Source organism: Sus scrofa, chromosome 6 (assembly GCF_000003025.6).
Source record: "Sus scrofa isolate TJ Tabasco breed Duroc chromosome 6, Sscrofa11.1, whole genome shotgun sequence".
NCBI lineage: Eukaryota > Metazoa > Chordata > Mammalia > Artiodactyla > Suidae > Sus > Sus scrofa.
This window is the reverse complement of record NC_010448.4, coordinates 58,407,399-58,428,216: the sequence shown is the minus strand read 5'-3', so window position 1 is coordinate 58,428,216 and position 20,818 is coordinate 58,407,399. Positions and strand designations below refer to the sequence as shown.

Below are 20,818 nucleotides of genomic sequence, written 5' to 3'. Positions count from 1 at the left end.
TCTTCTTCTGCTTTCTTTTTTTCTTTTTTTGGGGGGGCTCATACCCCCAGCATGAGAAAGTTCCCAGGCCAGGGATCGAACCTGTGCCACAGCAGGGACAATGCCAGAACCTTAACCCGTTGCGCCACCAGAGAACTCCCATTTAGTTCCATTTTTGCACAGTGGAAGGTGAACCCTGAGGCTCAGGGGAGGCAGGAGAAGCAACATTCACCTTTATTCATTTCGTGTATGCATGCACTCAGCCACTCATTCACGAACTAACGTGTAAAAAAAAAAAAGGTTTTTTTTGCTTTTTAGGGCCACACCCCCGGCATATGGGGTCCAATTGGAGCTACAGCTGCCGGCCTACACCACGGCCACAGCAACACGGGATCCGAGCCGTGTCTGTGACCTACACCGCAGCTCACGGCAATGCCAGATCCTTAACCCGTGGAGCAAAGCCAGGGATGGAACCCGAATCCTCATGGATGCTAGTCGGGTTCATCAACCGCTGAGCCATGACAGGAGCTCCAAAAAGACAGATTTGAATGGGTCCTGACCCCGGACTCGCTCAAGCAGTAGGGGAAGACATGCGGAGGTCCAGCCCCAGCAGCCAGGGAGTGCCGAAGGAGAGGATGGGCTACAAATGGCACGGAAAGAATTGGAGCCAACTCCTCAGCTGCATGCTGCAGATGACCCAATTTATTAAATGAAAATCATCAGTTTTTATACCTTATCACAATCAGGTTTCGTGTAAGATTTGACATTAACATTTGATTTAAAGCCCTTTTGTTCCCTCCACCTGAGATACAAAAAAAAAGGTTAAAATATGTTCCTTTCAACTTTAGATTTTCCTTCAAGATTACAAACTTAAAGTTCCACACTGTATTTTTCTCAAAAGGTCAACAACAGTAGCTATTCTATTCTATATTAAGAACAAAGCTTTGTAAGTAATAAACTATGATACCTAACATTCTTTAACTAAAGGTGTATGTAGTTAACAAAACGCATGAAAGCCTTGGGCTCATGACATTCTTAAAACCACGATTTATTTGGCACCAGCAAGCTAAGCATTTAACCTATTGTGCTGATTTACGTAAGTTCCAAACCACCAATTTCAATAGAAAGGAGTATTATACCCAAAAATTAACAAATGCCCCCACAAGGGATGAAAGTTACAGGTGACACTGTTATTTGATAAAAAATATATCTATTATAGCAATTTATAGGCCAAACAACATTTTTCCCAGCCCCAAACTTCTTTTTAAGTAAAGGGACTGAAATCATAAGTTTCCCCTGTATACTCTCACAAAATAGGTGCCATAAATTGTTACTCCAAAACAAAGGCTTTTTCCATTACATTGTTTAAATAACTTCATTCTGTTTTGGTTCAAGTGTTTTACGTACCCAGGGCAAATCTTTAGCAGTAAGAAAGCTGTGAATAGAGATAGAAAAGGAAGGATAAACACAGAAAAATAGATTAACATATTTTTTAGGGGATATCATTTTTATTTTCCTGGAGCTGATGTCTTTCAAGGGATTGCTCTGCAATCCTTCTTCTTTCTTCAGCTTGTCTGTAGCTCTGCTAACCAGACAAGCCTCATGCAAGTGCCGACTGTGGCTTTGCTTTCTTTATTGGAGCAGCCTTATGGCTCCCAACAAAGACAGACAAGTTTGAGGTTTATCTGAAGGCAATGGGGAGCCATGGAAGGTTCTTGAGCAGGAAAGGGGCGGCGTCACTTAGATATCAGCACGATCCCTCTGAGGCCAGGGTAGGGAAGAGCTGGAAGGGAGAGGCTGGAGGCCCAGAGGAACTGTTGTGACAACTGGCAGAAGAGAGAACCAAGCCCTCTGCAGGAGGCAGCAGCCTCGGTGATGGAGGAGTCACTGAAGACACTTTCGGGAAGTGAAATGTGAGGGGAGGTGTGGTGGGTGGGGGAGGGAGGCGTCCGGAGAGACTCCCTGAGCCGGGACTCTAACGGGTGAGAGTTTTGCCGGGGGAGGTGGGGGGGGCTGCCACGCAGAGGTGGTGAATGGGGGCCGTCCCCCTGGCCCCTCCGGCCCCCTCCCATTTGGGCTCTGAGACCTCACTTCCGCCCCGAGAGACAGAAACCCCACCTCCATCTCCGACCCAGAGCACATCTTTCCTGCCTGTGCCACTTCCTTGGAGGGACCAAGAGCCGGGTTCTTGCAGCTTTTGGAACAGAGACAGAAAACATTTTCTCCCTGAAGCGTGAGGCGTTATGGTGGCTTTCACTCTTCGGCTGGATCCACAGAAGCGGGGCGGGATGGGGATGGTTGTGCACCTTCTACTGCTTCTCAGGGTGGGCTTCTGGCCACCCATCAGGTTGTGGATGGCTGGGCGCCTGGAGCCCTCCTCAGGGACCCAGGCGTCCTGACCTATGCCCGCAGGGCAGCCTCATGGGACCCGGAGCCGGAGCTGTGAGCGACAGAGGAGCTGATGAAAGCATCAAGTCAAAATGAAAATGGCTATCAGGCCTTCAGCCATTTGCTCTGATGGCAGAAGCAACGGCCTAAATGGAAAAAGCACTGCCTCCCCCACGTTCTGGAACAGTGCATGCCCGCTAAAGGAAAAACCTGATTCTAACTGTCACGGAAAAGATGATTCATGACACACGTCAGGGAACGGGGAGGCAGGCTCCATTCAAGACCACTGCAATCGGATGTGGGACCCCCGAGATGGGGTTTTGCAGCGGGGAAAAGAGAGCAGGCTCCACTCTGGATCCAACGAGGAGGAGTGGGAATTTATGGCCAAGGAACAGGGTGGTGGGGTCAGTGGATGGGAACTAAAGGAAACGTCAGAGGAAAAAGGGGACTTCCCTTCGTGGCTCAGCGGTTAACAAACACAAACAGTGAGGATGTGGGTTTGAACCCTGGCCTCCCTCAATGGGTTAAGAACCGGCGTTGCCGTGATGAGCTGTGGTGTAGGTCGCAGGTGTAGCTTGGATCCCGCATTGCTGTGGCTGTGGTGTAGGCTGGCAGCTGTAACTCCAATTCAACCCCTAGCCTGGGCACCTCCATATGCCTCAGGTGCGGCCCAGAAAAGCAAAAAAAGCAAAAAACAAAAAACAAAAAAAACAAAAAAAACCCCTCAAAACCCCAAACAAACAAAAAGAAACATCAGAGGGAAAAGGGGGGACACGGGCTAACCTGGCCTACCAGGCTTCTTGCTGAGGCTGGCCAGGCGTCAGACGGCTGGGGGCTGGGGGAGGACGAGGAACGCCGTCAGATATCAAGGGCAGGGGATTCTGGTTCAAATGACTTAGCAGGATTCTTGAAAAAAAAAAAGGATGATTCAAAGATGGAGCCAAGAGTTCCCCTTGTGGCGCAGCGGAAACGAATCTGACTAGTATCCATGAGGATACAGGTTCAATCCCTGGCCTGGCTCAGGGGTAAAGGATCCGGTGTTGTCATGAGCTGTGGTGTAGGTCATGGACTTGGCTCGAACCCTGTGTTGCTGTGGCTGTGGCATGGGCTGGCAGCTACAGCTCCGATTCAGCCCCTAGCCTGGGAGCCTCCATATACCTCGGGTGTGGCCCTAAAAAAAATAAAAAATAAAAAAATACAACCCCCCCTCCAAAATCACCCCAGGAGTTCCCATCGTGGTGAAACAGAAACGAACCCAACTAGGAACGAGGAGCTTGTGGGTTCGATCCCTGGCCTCGCTCAGTGGGTTGAGGATCTGGCATTGCCGTGAGCTGTGGTGTAGGTCGCAGACACAGCTCAGATCTGGTGTTGCTGTGGCTGGGGTGTAGGCCAACAGCTTCAGCTCCAATTAGACCCCTAGCCTGGGAACCTCCATATGCTGTGGGTGTGGCCCTCAAAAGCACAAAGCCAAACCAAACCAAAAAAAAAAAAAAAAAAAAAACCCCAAAGATGGATGCAGAAGTCCAAAAGTCAAGCAGGCGTTGAAACTGAACTCTGAGGGCTTGGCTAAAGCTTAGTCAAGGGGAGAATCTGTGCTGAGCATCAGATGGGCCGGCACAGACATGGGGCTCATCTCATGAGGACAGAGCCTGAACAAAAGCTCCAGCAGTCTGCAGAGAGCACCTATGGGCCTCTGGACCCCAAAGGAGGTTGAAGTGGCACCAGATTTTTTCTTCCAGGTTTTTTTGGGGGGGGCTGGGGGGGGGAAAGCTGCACCCTCAGCATATGGAAGTTCCCGGGCTAGGAGTGGAATCGGAGCTATAGCTGCCAGCCTACACCACAGCCACAGCAACATGGGATCTGAGCTGCATCTGTGACCTACACCACAGCTCCTGGTGACACCGGATCCTTAACCCATTAAGCGAGGCCAGGGATCAAACCCACATCCTCATGGATCCTAGTCGGGTTCTTAACCCACTGAGCCATGGCAGGAAAGCCATCTTTCTTCCAGGTTTTGATGGGGTCTGTGGCCAGATTACACTGTCGGCTGCCCACCTCCAGGATCTGAAGGTGGACGTAAAAGTCGGTCCAGACAAATCCATGGGTTGGAATGAAAAGGATGGGAGGCTCGGGCTCTTCTTTAGCGTCACTGCTGAAGGTCACAAATTGCACCTGTGTCCCCCTCCAGGGACCGCTACATGAAACCCAGGTTCTGACTGCAGCCCCACCCAGACACCTCTCCCTCACATCTGTTGCCCTCGCAGTGGTGATCCCAGCGGCGGCCGCATCTCGGGGCCGCAGACGATCATCCCGGGACTCGCCTGACACCGTCTGCTGAGCCTCTCCCAGCCTGGAGGTGGGAGGGTCCACGTAAGAGAGCTGGAGACGCTCTCTGGGTTGAAGTGTTTGGTCCTGTGTCAAACTTCTGCCCTCGACAGAAATAAACACCCCTCTCCCTCCAGCCACTGCGGGGGAAGTGAAAGCTGAGCTCTTCTCCCCTGGAACCACAGGTGGGGGGACTCTTCCTTCTTCTTGTACCCCGAAACCCCACCTCTCACCTCCTGAAGACCAAGCCCCACTTCTCTGAAGACAGACAGATGTGGAGTTTGGGGGCCTATCTTCCTCCAATAGGTTTCTTGGAGCCTAGAGCAGACCGAGATAGGGAGGCTTTTATCCTATTCATAGCAGGCACTCAAGCTTCTCTGATGCCCATCAGAATCCATCCCCAGGAGCTCCTTTCATGGATCAGTGGTTAACGAACCCGACTAGCATCCATGAGGATGCGGGGTTGATCCCTGGCCTCACTCAATGGGTTAAGGATCTGGCGCTCCTGTGAGCCGTGGTGTAGGTTTCAGATGCTGCCCAGATAGGGCGTTGCTGTGGCTGTGGCTGTGGTATAGGCCAGCAGCTGCAGCTTCAATTGGGAATTAGCCTGGGACCTTCCATATGCCACAGGCGTAGCCCTAAAAAGAAAAAAAGAGAGAGAGAAAGGAATCGATCTATAGTGGGATTGCTCTTTACAGCCAAGACACAGCTTTGGTCTCCAGGAAGATGGGGGCAGCACTGTCTGAGGTGCTGAAACGGGATTGCGACTGGAGTTGAACAAATGGATCGTGCACAGGGGTCTGACTAGACAAGAACCAGAGTGGGACCTCAAGCCAGGAAAGCAGCACAGTCAGCTGGACTGGACCCACCTAGGAAAGAGAAAAGCATGGAGGGGCCAACCCTCTGGTCTGGGGGCTTATCTTCTCCCGAGCCGCTCCTCCTTCCCTCTTCTTTATCCTCTGCAAAGTCCTGTGGGCTCTGCCAAGTCACTGAATCAAAGCCAGCAGCAGCCTCCCCTCTAGACTTCTTGTTATGTGAGAAAAATAAAGCCCTGTTTGTTAAGGTTCCTGAAAGGCAGCTTTTTTGTAACTTAGAGTCAAATGCATTTCTAATTGGTACAGTGTGTGTAAGTGATTCTGTTGGAGAAACACGACATTTTCCAAAACTGCCCTACTCATTTAAATCTCCAGACAGGAGTTCCCTGGTGGTGGTTAAGGATCTGGCATTGTCACTGCTGTGGTTCTGGTTTTGGCTGTGGTACAGGTCCAGTCCCTGGCCCAGGAACTTCCACATGCCTTGTGTGTGGCCGAAAATAGAGTAAAATAATTATTAAAAAATAAATTGTAGGGAGTTCCCATTGTGGCTCAGTAGAAATGAAACCAGCTAGTATCCATGAGGACTTGGGTTTGACCGCTGGCCCCATTCAGTGGGTTAAGGATCTGGCGTTGCCATGAGCTGTGGTGTAGGTTGGCAGCGGCAGCTCCAATTAGACCCCTAGCCAGGGAACTTCCATATGCCAAGGGTATGGCCCTAAAAGGACTAAATAAATAAGTAAATAAACAAATAAATAAATAAATAAATAATATATATACATATATATATACACACACACACATATATCTTAAAATTCCCAAAAAGTGACTGGTATGACTGACTTTTTTCATTTCTGCCACAACTAGAGAAATAATATTATAGCTTTACTTTGCATTGATGTGACTATAAACGTCCTTTCCTGTCTTTAAATTAACTGCAATCTTACTTTGTGAATTATCTATTCAAAGGATTTACACAAAAGCACCTTGGAGTTTTCCTTATCAACTTTTCTAAAGATCCTTATCTCATCCCTATTATTAACCTTAGAGAATGATATAGTCTTACCAAGAATATACACATCCCTAAATTTCAAAGTTTAGGTTTTTACTATGACTTTTTTTTTTTTTTTTTTTTTGCACTTCTCCCTGAGCACATGGAAATTCCCAGGCCAGGGATCAAACACAGCATGCACAAGAAACACATTTCAGACTAAGTGAGAATAAGGATGCTTGGGAAATGAAACAAGAATGAAATCTGGGTCATTCCTTGAATAACATACTCACCATTCATTCAACTCATCCACCCATTTATATAAAAAATACATATACACTTTTTCATCTATCTATCTCAACATCTCACATGTCTTTCTATATGTCATTCTATCCATTTCTATCAGTCAAGATCCAATTATGAAAAAAGAAATCGCTTTTTTTCCCCCCCGCTTTTTAGGGCTACACCTGCACCATATGGAGGTCCCCAGGATAGGGGTCTCATTGGAACTACAGCTGCCAGCCTTCACCACAGCCACAGGAACGCCAGATCTGGGTTGCCTCTACGACCTACACCACAGCTCACAGCAACGCAGGGTCCTTTACCCACTGAGCGAGGCCAGGGATCGAACCTGAAACCTCATGGTTCTTAGTCGGATTTGTTTCCGCAGCGCCACCACGGGAACTCCACTTTAAGTATTTAAAATACAGGAAATTTAAGCAAGAAAGTTGGTTACACAGTTGACAGAGGAGATGAAAAGTTCAATAGAAGACAATAAAACGAAACATAGAAATGATAACAGCAGGAGGCCACCACCAAGGCGAAGGGAAGGGGCGGTGTGCCAGAGCTCAGGGATCTGGGAACGCAGAATAAGATGGGCCATGGCAGGTCTTCCCTTTTGGGAGCTGGAGGCTCCAGGGGGATGTAGCCACTGCCAGAGAGGTTGCACAATGTGAAGAGAGGGGAAGAAATAAATATCTTGGAGTTTACATTCTCTTCCTTGATTTTTTTTTTTTTTTTTTTTTTTTGTCTTTTGTTGTTGTTGTTGTTGCTATTTCTTGGGCCGCTCCCGCGGCATATGGAGGTTCCCAGGCTAGGGGTTGAATCGGAGCTGTAGCCACCGGCCTACGCCAGAGCCACAGCAACGCGGGATCCGAGCCGCGTCTGCAACCTACACCACAGCTCACAGCAACGCCGGATCGTTAACCCACTGAGCAAGGGCAGGGACCGAACCCGCAACCTCATGGCTCCTAGTCGGATTCGTTAACCACTGCGCCACGACGGGAACTCCCTCTTCCTTGATTTTAATCTCCAGTATTTGACTCACTAACTGAACGTAGTGGGAAGCCAGCTAATAAAGGTACTTGGAAAATGAAGCTTGCAGGGGTAAATCCCAGGAGTACAGAACAGAGTAGGGGAGGGACCAGAAGAGGGTCGGAGAGCACACTAGACAAAGACTGGTCTTTACATCCATCCATCCTCTCTCATAGGTCCAGTTCACGAGCCCAGACATGAAACTGACCGAAGTTGGAGTTCCCGTCGTGGCGCAGTGGTTGACGAATCCGACTAGAAACCATGAGGTTGCGGGTTCGTTCCCGCCCTTGCTCAGTGGGTTAACAATCCGGCGTTGCCGTGAGCTGTGGTGTAGGTTGCAGACGCGGCTCGGATCCAGCGTTGCTGTGGCTCTGGCGTAGGCCGGTGGCTACAGCTCCGATTCGACCCCTAGCCTGGGAACCTCCACATGCCTTGGGAGCGGCCCAAGAAATGGCAAAAAGACAAAAAAAAAAAAAAAAAAAGGAAGGAAAGAAAGAAAAAGAAACTGACAGCAGTTATTTCTGGTTGAGAAAAGTCAGCAAGTATGACCCGAATGTACAGAGTTGGGCTGCGGTGAGGGAGATGCCTGGCAGACAAGAGACTCTGTCCCTCTGAGCTTCTGTGTCCTGCCAGTCCACAACCTCAGCCATACTCCTCTAGGACCCTCTGATCCTGCGGGAAAATGCAAGAGGAGATTATGGGCTATGGCTGCAGAGAAGTCGCAACGTAGAGCAATATCAAGACTTCAACTCTGTGAAGAGAGCTTAATACATTCCCTGGCTGTACGGAATAATTCTTTGAAAATGGCTGCCTCCTCACAAAATTCCTTAGCGCGCGGCCATGCTGTCCTCCTAACAATCCCTGAAACACCGCGGAGTGACACGTCAAGATAACCAGTGGCGGCGGGTGGCTTCAAAAGTCCTAGGGTGCATGCGCAAGTTCAAACCACTCCCCAAATCCTGACTGGGGTCCAAACCGGAAGTGGCCCAGAGCGGCCATTTCGCTTGTGTTGGCAACTGTCCTAATTCGTTTATCGCCTGCGGGACGCCGAGGTGATTTGGAGTATTAGCAATAGGGACGCTGTGGGGTCCTTGAGAGGAAATCGACTTGGTGTGAATGAAGTGGGGGTTGGGGGCCGAGTGATGGGGTCTGTGGGACGAATGATGCCGGGACTGTGTTGCGAGTGGTGGGGATCTGTCGGGTGAGCGATGGGGTTCTTAGTGACGGGGGCCAGGGGAGTAAGTGGGGTTTTCTAACTTAAGCTGGATGCTTGGCTCAACTTTAAACCTTTCTTTGCAGTAGTTTGTGTAAATTCAAAAGTATCTTTATAATTTAAATTCCAAGTGTACTTCAATATCAGCTTTTATCTAACTGGCCCTGTAAAACTTGCTCACTTGGGGACAGTGAACGTACGTTTTAACAGGGCTTTCACAGTTGGTACCGGGAGCTCTATGGGGAAGTGATCCGCTGCTTGGAGGACTGTCGGAGGCAGTGATTGATTGGGAGCAGGAGCGTCACGGATTGGAGGACTCTGAGGGTCTTATTGTAACACACTGTGGGGGAGACGCGACAGTGATGGAGGACCTATGAAATCAGGAAAGTGGGTTGCTAAGGGTAGCATACGGAACCAGTCGACTGGAGGCCTAGGAGGTCAGTGATGGGGGTTTGTGAAGGTGACTGCACTGCTTTCTGGGCGTGGGTGTTGGAGTCCTTTGAGAATGGATGAGTGGGTCAGTGTTGGTCGCTGTGCACACGGTGAGGGTTGGTGATTGGCAACTGAGCAAATTAATGATAGTTTCCTATTGGGGTGCACTATCTGGAACCCTGTATTGGGGATTATTTGGGGGAGGAGTGCTGTGGAAAGCACACTCACTGGAAGCCATTTGTTGGCAGTCAGGATTTCAGAAGCTTGGCCCCGGGTGACTGAGAAGCATTTCATGACCTTCTGTGGTCTAAGCACTGGGAATTTCTGGAGATCATTGTGGTCAATTATTGCTTGGATGTGGTGGGTAGAGGGAGGGAAGTGAACAGAGGGGGGAAGTGAACAGCCGAGAAATGGTAAGTGATTGGGTGTCCTGGGTGGGGCCTGTCTGCAGGCTTTCCAGGTCCAAGTGGGGTGGAGTACAATGAACTTAAGTTCTATTTTTGTCAGAAAAGGCTGAACTGTCTACATTGTGGATAGGCACTGAAGCATCCAACTCGAAGCCTGAGTTCTCTAAAAGCAACAATAAATGCAAATGATGTTTCTGGAAGCTGACCGTATAGTTGTCACTGCAACTGTGTGCAGTTTAAATTGAGGCAGACTCATTCCTTGTATCTCCCTTTGCAGACTGAGTGCCCTTAAGGCAAATTACATGGTAGCACCGGTCTTGTTTCCTCATCCACAAAATACATATAATAGTGGTCATAACATGTAGCTGACAGGGTTGTGTGAAAATTAAAGACTCTGCAACTTGCTGATTTATTTGTTTACCATGTGCCAGGCAGGTGCAGAGGGCTTGACAAGCTTCATCCTTCTAAGTTCCTCAGTGCTTTTGATAAATGCCTTCCTCTTCATCTTGAAACTGCAAATAAAGTAGTATCTTCATCTTGTGGTTAAAAGATGTCAGAGTTGCAATTAAATCTTCAGTTTAGTCTCTCTTCATTTTTCCTTACTTTTTACCGGTTAGTTTTTCTGCATTTTGTCTACCCTAATGTCTAGCACAGTGAGCCTTCAGCGAATGGCCCTCAGAAGTTCACGTGGAGAGAACAGCAGATGGGTAACTGCATGGTCCTTGCGTTTGCAGGATTTCTGGGGTCTCTGCAGAGCCCCTGCCTCAGGCCGCATCACTGAGGCTGCAGGATCTCCCTTCACACCCCAGCCCGACTCTTCCCAGCAGTTCTGATCGGACTGATCGGAGCCTCCTGATATCCACCCAACTCCAGGCTCCTAGGAAAAGTGAAGCTGTCGGCAAAAGAGACCAAGAGTCGACGCCCAGAAGGGCCATGCTTGCTGATGGGAATTTGCCCCAGAGGCCCCAGGGCTTGGGTCCAGAGGAGCTGGATGTGTCATGTGAGGTAAGCCAGAGCCTCAGGACCAGTTCTCAAGAACGGCCAGGGCAGAGGAAGCTTCACTGGCCCACGAAGGAGGATGTGCTGGACCAAAGGGTTGGCCCCAGGGCAAAGGAAGAAGAAAAGGCAGCCCTAGCCACAGGCAGGGGAATACTGCCTCCTTCCTGCTCAGCACTGGCGAAGACCCTTCAACCTCCATCCTCCATCCTCCGCTGGGCCTTTGCATGTTCTCCGCTGATCCCCATCTGCCTCCTCCTCTCCTGTGGGGATTGGCTGGTTTCTCCTGTGCCCTCCTCGTTTATAGTCATAGGATCCTAGAGCAAAAACTGGCATTCGAGGACCACACGGTTTTGCCTGTTCTAGAAGATGAAGAAAAGCGCCAGAGAACAGCATTTCCCAATTGCCCTATTTGCATGTTTTTAAAATAACAACGACCCACCCTTAAGACCTCATTTTAACTGTGTTGCCTCCTTGAAGACCATGTATCTTCAAATACAGGCATGCAAGGAAGTTCTAGAGACGAGGACTTAGCGTATGGATGCAGGACAGCATCACTGTCCTTTGATGGGTTTAGATTCAAAGTCACGGATGTGTTGTTTTAAAAAGGAATATAATACTGTAAATCAACTATACCTCAATAAAATATGAAACAAAAAATAAACACAAAAAGGTATAATAAATATGGGGCTTATTACCAACCAATATATGCTGAGATTATGTATTTCAATAATATCTAAAAATCATGTCAACCTGACAGAAACATTTGCAACAGAAAACATTAAAAGAAAGACACAGGAGGCATATGGAGGTTCCCAGGCTAGGAGTTGAATCGGAACTACAGCTGCCGGCCTACACCACAGCCACTGTAATGGAGGATCTGAGGCGTGTCTGCAGCCTACACCACAGCTCACGGCAACGCAGGATCCTTAACCCACTGAGTGAGGCCAGGGATCGAACCTGGAACGTCATGGTTCCTAGTCAGATTTGTTTCAGCTCTGCCACAACGGGAACTCCCATTGTTGCTTTAATTTGTATTTTTTAGTAAGCAGGAATTTTTTCCCCTAAGTTTTATTGGTCAATTATTTTTGTGATTTCTTCTTGTCCTTCAGTGATTTATATTTTGGTGTGTCTTATGTCTCTGGACGTTCAGATGTCTTTGCTCACAGTTTATCTTGCTAGGCGTCTACATAAAAACAGCTGTCCCCACTGTCTTTACTCCTAAAATCCATCTCCTTAGAGGCAATTAATTTTTACCCTTTCACTGAAATATTCTGGTACTTATGTCCTAACCCTTTATTGACATCCTTAGATAGCTCCTCCTCAGATTCCCAGGTTTCTGTTTTGCCTTCTGTTATATACTCTCATGACAAACCTGAGCAGGAAGTTGCCCTCTGCTCCACAGGGCTTCAGCAGCATCCTTCTGGAACAGCTCTGAGCACTGTGGAGTCAGGTCCTCCAACCAAGAGCCTTCAAGTCACGTGGCTCAGTGTCTCATTTTAAGGGGTCTGTCAGTAGGCTGAAAGGTTCACCCCCGGGGATCTTGTCTTATCCGTTGCTGCTTCTGTTCCAGTGAAGTCTTTCCAAGGACAGGGCCAAAAAAAGTCCCTTACCTAAGGTTAATACTCTTAGATTATTACCCTAAGACTCACAGCCCTGCACTGGGGTTGTTTCATAACAACTAATATGGAAACTCACACTGGCCACTGTGACTCCATTTTGAATTCCTTAACATAGCATAAATTTGGAGTTTCACAGAGAGGAGTAGGAATCATAACACCAAAGAAGCCACATCATAACAGAGCTTCTGTCCCAATGTAGTTTGGGCCCAGCACAGTGGCACATGGAAGTGTTCTGAAGGTCTTTGAGCCCCATCCTTTTGAGTTTTTATGGAGGCTTCATGACATAGGCATGACTGATTGAATCACTGGCCATTGACCACAGCCCTTCTCCCTTTCCCAGAGGTCAGCAGTTGAGACTGAACGTTCCAACCTTCTAATCACAAGGTTGGTTTCTCTGATGACCAGGCTCCATCCTTAAGTGCTTTCCAAAAGTCACCTCATTAACACAGCAAGTGATATCTTTATTACTTTCCTTATAGGAAATTACAAGGGTTTTAGGAGCTCTGTGCCAGATACAGGATTGAGGACCAAATATACATTTCTTACTATAAATTACAAGTACACAACAGATGGAAGGATATTTCTATAATTTTTTTTGGGTGTGCCTGCAGCATGTGGAAGTTTCTGAGCCAGGGATCAAACCCATGCTATAGCTGCAATCAGAGCCACAGCAGTGACAGTGCTGGATCTTTAACTTGCTGAGCCATAAGGGAACACCTCTGTAGTTTTTTTTTTTTTTTTTGTCTTTTGTCTTCTTTTTTGTTGTTGTTGTTGTTTGTTGTTGTTGTTATTGCTATCTCTTGGGCCGCTTCCGCGGCATATGGAGGTTCCCAGGCTAGGGGTTGAATCGGAGCTGTAGCCACCGGCCTACGCCACAGCCACAGCAACGCAGGATCCGAGCCGCGTCTGCAACCTACACCACAGCTCACGGCAACGCCGGATCGTTAACCCACTGAGCAAGGGCAGGGACCGAACCCGCGACCTCATGGTTCCTAGTCGGATTCATTAACCACTGCGCCACGACGGGAACTCCTGTAGTTTTTTTTTAAACCCACAAAATACAGTATGAAACAGGTAGTTAGTGGGAAACCATATGTATCTTGACAAAAAAGCCATTAAAAACATACCCTTGTATGTAACTGCCCCATTCACCAATGATGACTAATTCATATTGAGCTGGGGTGTGCTGTTACAGGGGTCACTGTCATTTGAGGATGTGACCATGGACTTCAGCAGGGAGGAGTGGCTTCAGCTGGACTCTGCCCAGAGACGCCTGTACCAGGACGTGATGCTGGAGATCTACAGCCACCTCTTCTCAGTGGGTGAGCATACCTGACCTGGGGCTCTGGGGCAGCCTTCTTGAGGAGGTGTCCTTCCTTCCTGTGGTACCCAGTGGGACAGCTGAAGAATGTAATCACTTTGCCCTCGCTTTCTCCCAAACTGTCCATTTCTTTTGGGCATCTTCGAGTGTTACTTTGTTCTAGAGAAAGATGCTGACTTTTCTGATGTGCCAGGCTTCACTGAATGGCCTCTAAAGCCCCAGACCACATCCAAACGCAGTATCCTTTCTTATTCACAGGGTATCATATCCCCAACCCAGAGGTCATTTTCAGCACAGAAAAAGGGGAAGAGCCGTGGATGGGGGCAGCTGAATGCCGACATCAGAGGTATCAAGGTGAGTGACCGTTAAGCCGTGTAGATCTTTGAGGGGCCGTTATTCAGCTGACCACACTTACCCATTTCCCCTGGGGTAGACACTCAGGTTACTCCTACTCCTAGTTTCTCAGCAGATGCTGCCACACTTTATTACACAAATGTTCTGTAGGGGTCGACGTAAAGAATTCCCCAATACTGGGGAGTGGGATTTGCCTGATCACTGGATATGACTAAGTAAACCATATGGCTACACTCAACTTGGCTAAGTAAACCATACAGCACTTCAGGTGGGCTGCACGGCCTGCACTCCCCTTGGGAATGTGCAAGGATGCACATTTGTGCGTCTTCTTGCTGGCGCTTAATATTAATCAAAGTTCTCCTTTATGGCCCATGTTATGATAGGGCTGTCTCATGTTTTAAATTTCATTTTTCTAATAACTAAACAATAAGAGCATCTCAGCACATGGATTTTCCATCCATTTGTTGCTTCTGTCCATAGAATTTTACGTCCATAGAATTTTCCAAAGGTCTTTTTCCTTTTTACTTGCCCCCTGAATTCATCAGTTTCTTTCTATGGTGGATCTTTCTTCTTTACCCTTAACTGCTGCCTCCATCTTGGGGCCCTGTACTGCCCTCTGGTCATCCTTTCATAGAGGAATGACCTTAAAGGGCCCTTCTATTCTCAACACTTAGGCGTCCATTTTTTTCCTGATGATCCGTGCATCAGCCCCTCCAGTCCCGTGCCTAAACTGTGTTCTCTTATGGGCTGACTCACTTCCTTTATTCTGGGAGATCAGCTCTTAGAATCATTACACACATCAGAAATTCTTCTCACGTTATACATTTTGTCAGATTCCTGTGTGTTTTGGCTCTTCTCAGTCTTCTTGTCATTTTAGAAATTCTGCCATTTTTTCTTTTTGAAAGTGCAACTGAGTTGACCCTTTTTCTTAATTCCAGTGGCATCACCATTAACCAGCTCCCTAGTTTCTCATGGTTAGATTATTTTGTTCCTAATAGGATTTGTGGATTCCAGTTATCATGAGTTCAGTCAAGAGGCAGTGATAGATTATTATTATTTTTTTGTCTTTTGTCTTTTTTAGGGCCTCACCCAAGGCATATGGAAGTTCTCAGGATAAGGGTCTAATAGGAGCTGTAGCTGCCAGCCTACACTACAGCAATGCCAGATCCAAGCCGCGTCTGTGACCTGAACCACAGCTCACAGCAACGCTGGATCCTTAACCCACTGAGAAAGGTCAGGGATTGACCCTGCACCCTCATGGTTCCTGGTCAGATTCGTTTCTGCTGCACCACGATGGGAACTCCTGCAGTGGTAGATTTTTATTGCCCCAAAGATTGCTATTTTCTTTTTTTCTCAGATTTTGATGCCCCCCCCAAAATGATAAAAAATAGAGTATTCTCACTTTAAAAAAAAAAAATGAAAGATGACTGAGGTTTGGGGACAGGACAACGGTCTGGGATACAGTTTATCCAAGTGACTTGCAAGAGAAAGGAAACAAGATGTGATGGTCTTATCATGCTCGAGTATTTAAATTCTCTGGTGGGATGAGGTAATAGTAAATTTTAGCCACTTTATAAAAAGAATCTGCTGTGTCTTCTGTTCTGTATAGTAAATTGGATGATCAGTGACTCCCATTCTTAGCAAAAAATGGTGTGTCAAGTAGCAGAAGGCTGAAAATTATAACAAAGAGACCAAGGTCTAGTACAGTAATTTCTAGAGTAACTTCTCCCTGTAAAACAGTTCTGAGAGGCAGGTCAGCAGGAAGCCTTACGTTTTGTTTTCATTCAGGTGTTGAGGTTTTTCTCTTGCCACTGCTGTACAATTTCTTATGACACTGTCAATCTGCAGGACTGAATGCACTGCATCCAAAGCCAAGTTCTACTAGGCCCAGATGGGATGGAGGGTATTGAGAAGCTGTGATTTACTACTCTGGCCAGAAGTGGTACATAATACTGTATGCACTTGCCATCAGCAAAAACAGATCTCACTGTCACATGTCACTGCAGAGGAAATTGTGAGCTGTTATGTGGCTTGGCTGCCATGGACCTGGCCACAGTTAAGCCCTGTGGAAGAAGGGGTGAACCAGAGTCTAGGGGACAGCTTGCTTGTCCAGTCTTCCAAGTACCCTTGCTGGGATATGCATATTCCCAAGTTCAAGGAGACAAACTTCAGTTTCATGGAGAGTTGAGCACTTGGGCATGGGTGTTTTTTCACTGCTTGGCTATGTCAGGATTGACGCTTTAGCAGTCCTTCTGAGGATATACAGGCCTGATGAACTGGTTTTGTTTCTAGCAAGTGAGAGGAAGCTGGGAGATGAGTGACAATTTAGATCTGAAAGCTAATGAAGGCAGATGGTCCCTGACTTATGGTGGTTCCACTTAAGATTTTTCAACTTTACAGTGTTGCAAAAAGCACAACATATACGTCTGGCAGAAACCCTATGTGTTGTGACTTTTGACCTTTTCCCAGGCTAACGATTTGCAGTATGACACTCTTGTGACACTAGGCAGCAGCAGTGATCAGTGGCTTCCAGTCAGCCTTGTGATCACAAAGGGAACGAACAATACGCTTACAACCCTTCCGTTCCCAGACAGCCATTCTGTTTTTCATCTGCACTACAGTATTCAGTAAGTTACATGAGATATGTAACACTTTATTATAAATAGGCCCTGTATTAGATGCCTTTGCCCAAGTGTAGGCTAACATAAGTGCTTTGAGCATGTTTAAGTTGGGATAAACTATGATGTTTAGTAGGTTAGGTGTATTCGGGGTATTTTCAACTTACGGGGAGTTGATCAGGACATACCCTGTTGTGAGTTGAGGAAGTTTTGCACTCTGATCCCCCTCCCTCAAGCTTTGGCTCTTGACAGATGCTGCCCTATGACCCCTTGTCTATTTTATCCTGTAGTCATCCTGCTAGATATGAAGACCGCCTACGTAACTGGAGCCAGGTTGCCTTTGTTGAACTCTAACTTCCCCAAGGGTGAGGGAAGTGATTCTGGCCAATTACTTAACCATCCTGTGTTTCCTTTCCTTCATGTGTAAAAATAGAGATAATAAGTAGTTACCTCGTGGGGCTGTTGTGAGGATGGAATGAGCTTAGGTGTGCATCACATAGAACACTGCCTGGCAGATGCTCCATGCTGTACAGACATATGCCTGACATATAATAAGGGTCATGCAACTGTTTCCTCTCGTTGTCACCATCAGCACCACCACTGTGATTTATTATGTGACTCAGCAGTTTCCTTGTGCTCAGAATCTCAGTCAGCTCCGTGTGACTTCCCCTCTAACCTTTGCTAACTGTTCACAGTGTCTGTTCCTCTTTTTCTCCTTCTAGATGGGGAGCTTGGGGTTGAAACCCTACAACAGGAGTTTTCTGAAAATGCTTCATCTCACAATGAGATGGTGGGTGAAGTCACCAGAGATGGCTCCTGGTGTTCCATTTTAGAGGAACTGTGGGAAGAAGCTGACCAGAGAAAGAGAGACCAGGAAAATCAAAATAAACCTTCACATCAGGGGGCTCTCCTCGATAAGAAAAAACAGAACACAGAGAGGGACCATGAATACAGGGACCCTGGGAAAATCATCCTTATGAGGCCCCACCTTGTTTCTTCACTAAAAAGACCTCCTAAACATGGCTCATGTGCACAAAGGTTGAAGCCTATCCTAGAAGTAAGTCAAAATCAAAGCAATATTTCAAAACACCCTGATGAGACTCTGGATCTGGGCTGCTCTTCACCCACAGCTCTTCCAATGCCAGCTGCAAGAACACGCATACAGGAGAGAATGTCCGTGACAGTAACCCACGTACCAAAATCTTCAGCCCTGAACAGCCACTCACACGACATCAAGTTCATACTCAGGCAAGACCAGCTAGGTGCACCGAATGTGGGAGGGATTTCACTCCAAAGTCGTACCTCCTTGAGCAACAGAGATTCCACAGTGTAGAAAACCTCCAGGAATGCAGTAAATGTGGAAAGGCCTTCACCCCACAACCAAAACTTGGTGTCTCTGTGACAGGCCATGCAGGTAACATACCTTATATATGTAGGGAATGTGGAAAGGTCTTCGTTCAAAGGTCAGAGCTGGTTACACACCAGAAAACTCACACTAGAAAGAGGCCCCATAAATGCCAGGAGTGTGGAAAAGCCTTTTCCCAGATGTTATCTCTCTTCAGACATCAGAGAACTCATACTAGGGAAAAGCTCTACGAATGCAGTGAATGTGGGAAAGGCTTCTCTCAGAATTCGACACTTAACATACATCAGAAAATTCACACCGGGGAGCGGCAGTATGTATGCGGTGAATGTGGGAAGGCCTTCACCCAGAAGTCAACGCTCAGCTTGCACCAGAGGATCCATTCAGGGGAGAAGTCCTATGTGTGTATTGAATGTGGCCAGGGTTTTATCCAGAAGGCACACCTGATTGTACATCAAAGAAGCCACACAGGAGAGAAACCTTATCAGTGCCATAACTGCGGGAAGTCCTTCATTTCCAAGTCACAGCTAGATATACATCATCGAATCCATACGGGGGAGAAACCTTATGAATGTAGTGACTGTGGGAAAACCTTCACCCAAAAGTCACACCTCAACATACACCAGAACATTCACACTGGCGAAAGACACCACGTGTGCAGTGAATGTGGGAAGGCCTTCAACCAGAAGTCAATACTCCGCATGCACCAGAGAATTCACACTGGAGAGAAGCCTTACAAATGCAGCGACTGTGGGAAAGCCTTTACTTCCAAGTCGCAGTTCAGAGAGCATCAGCGAATCCACACTGGAGAGAAACCCTACATGTGCACTGCATGTGGGAAGGCTTTCAATGGTAGGTCAAATTTCCATAAACATCAGATGACTCACACTAGAGAGAGAACTTTTGCCTGTTACAGGTGTGGGGATGCCTTCCTCCAGAAGTCAGAGTTGATTACACATCAGAGAACTCACATTGGAGAAAAACTTTATGAGTGCTGTGACTGCAGGAAATCCTTCAGCAAGAAACCACAACTCAAAGTGCATCAACGAATTCACACAGGAGAGAGACCTTATGTATGTTCTAAGTGTGGGAAGACCTTCAACAACAGGTCAAATTTTAATAAACACCAAACAATTCATACCAGAGACAAACTGTACAAGAAGCAATTATTCTGTGAAAGGCTTTATCCAGAAATCAATTCCTAGTTATTAGCATCAGAACATACATAAGTGAAACAAACCCTCTGAATTTTTTTTTTTCTTTTGGTCATGCCTGTGGCATACAGAAATTCCTGGGCCAGAAACTGAACCTGAGCCATAGCAGTAACCTGAGCCACAGCAGTGACAGTGCCAAGTCATTAGCCCAGGGAACTCCCTATATCTCTTGCAGAAAAAAATCTTTATGAGTCAGATTTAGTCATATTATAGAATTCATGCTTCAGAAAAACTCTAGGAGTTGAGCATGTTGAGTCTAGCCTGTCAGTAAGTTACACATTATTTTATATGAAGGAAATTAGTCAGAAAAGAACTTAAGAGAGAGTGGAAAAGTCCATACTTGTACTAACCTCATTAAAAATTGTAAAATTCCTCAGGAAGAAACCCTAATACATTGAGAAAAGAGTTTGTGCAGAATGTAGTACAAGCCAGATTGTTACCAGATTATTTACAGGAAAGTTTGTGGGAAATTTATATTAATGATAATCCAGTTTAATGTGGGATTTTTTTTTTTTTTTTTTTTTGCCACACCTGCAGCATATGGAAGTTCCCAGGCCAGGGATCAAATCTGAGCTGCAGCTGTGATCTACACCAGAGCTGCAGCAACACGGAATCCTTAACCCACTCTGCTGGGCCTGGGATTGAACCCACACCACCCCAAGAGACACCACCAGATCTTTAATCTGCTGCACTAGCATGGGAACTCCTGGATAGAAATAGTTTTAAAGTGCCAGCAAACTGAATGATGACCAGGCAATGTTACACATACGTATGTAAATATGTATATAAATATGTATATCTTCAGGTCAACATACATATTTACACACACACACACTCCCTCAATTCTGTGGTGTGTGCTACAGGATTCACTGCCTAACAGGAGGTATGGATAGATTGTGTGTGTGTGCATGTGTTTATATAAATACACACACACATGGTTTTTGGTTTTTTGCCGCACCCAAGGTGTGCAGAAGTTCCCAGGCCAGGGATTGAACCCATGCCACAGCAGCAACTGAGCTGCTGCAGTGACAACACTGGATCCTTAACCCACTGTACCACAAGAGAACTCCAGAAAATTTATTTTTTCAAAAGGACCTAATGTTTATCAAGTTTACTCACTATTGAATATTTATATCCTAAGGTTGCACAATCAATATTTATATACATATATAGACACAATGAATGTACTTTTTTTGTGATTCTCGTCTTCAGAGTGTAGTTTTTCTCTTCTCTCATGATTCATTTGGCTCTACCCTCCCCTCTCCACCTCTACCATCTATGGCGAAACTCTCCAGAGATAACCAGTGTCAACCTTTTAGTATGGACCCTTTTGTATTTTTATACAGGCTCCTAATCATATATGCCAGGAGTCAGCAACCTGGCCAGTGGCCAAATTTGGCCACCCATCTGTTTTTTGTTTTTAATAAAGTTTTATTGGAAAACAGCCGTGTTTGTTTGTTTATACGCTG

The 20,818-nt window shown here is 46.7% G+C and overlaps 1 protein-coding gene across 1 annotated transcript; it reads left to right on the top strand.

Annotated features, from left to right (window-relative positions):
- Nucleotides 8,736-20,793, top strand: ZNF175 (zinc finger protein 175). Its single transcript, XM_013995120.2, is given in 6 exon segments — nucleotides 8,736-8,861; nucleotides 10,596-10,866; nucleotides 13,675-13,801; nucleotides 14,059-14,154; nucleotides 17,495-17,872; nucleotides 17,875-20,793. Coding segments are annotated over 5 exon segments (2,139 nt in total). The 5' UTR covers nucleotides 8,736-8,861; nucleotides 10,596-10,794; the 3' UTR covers nucleotides 19,341-20,793.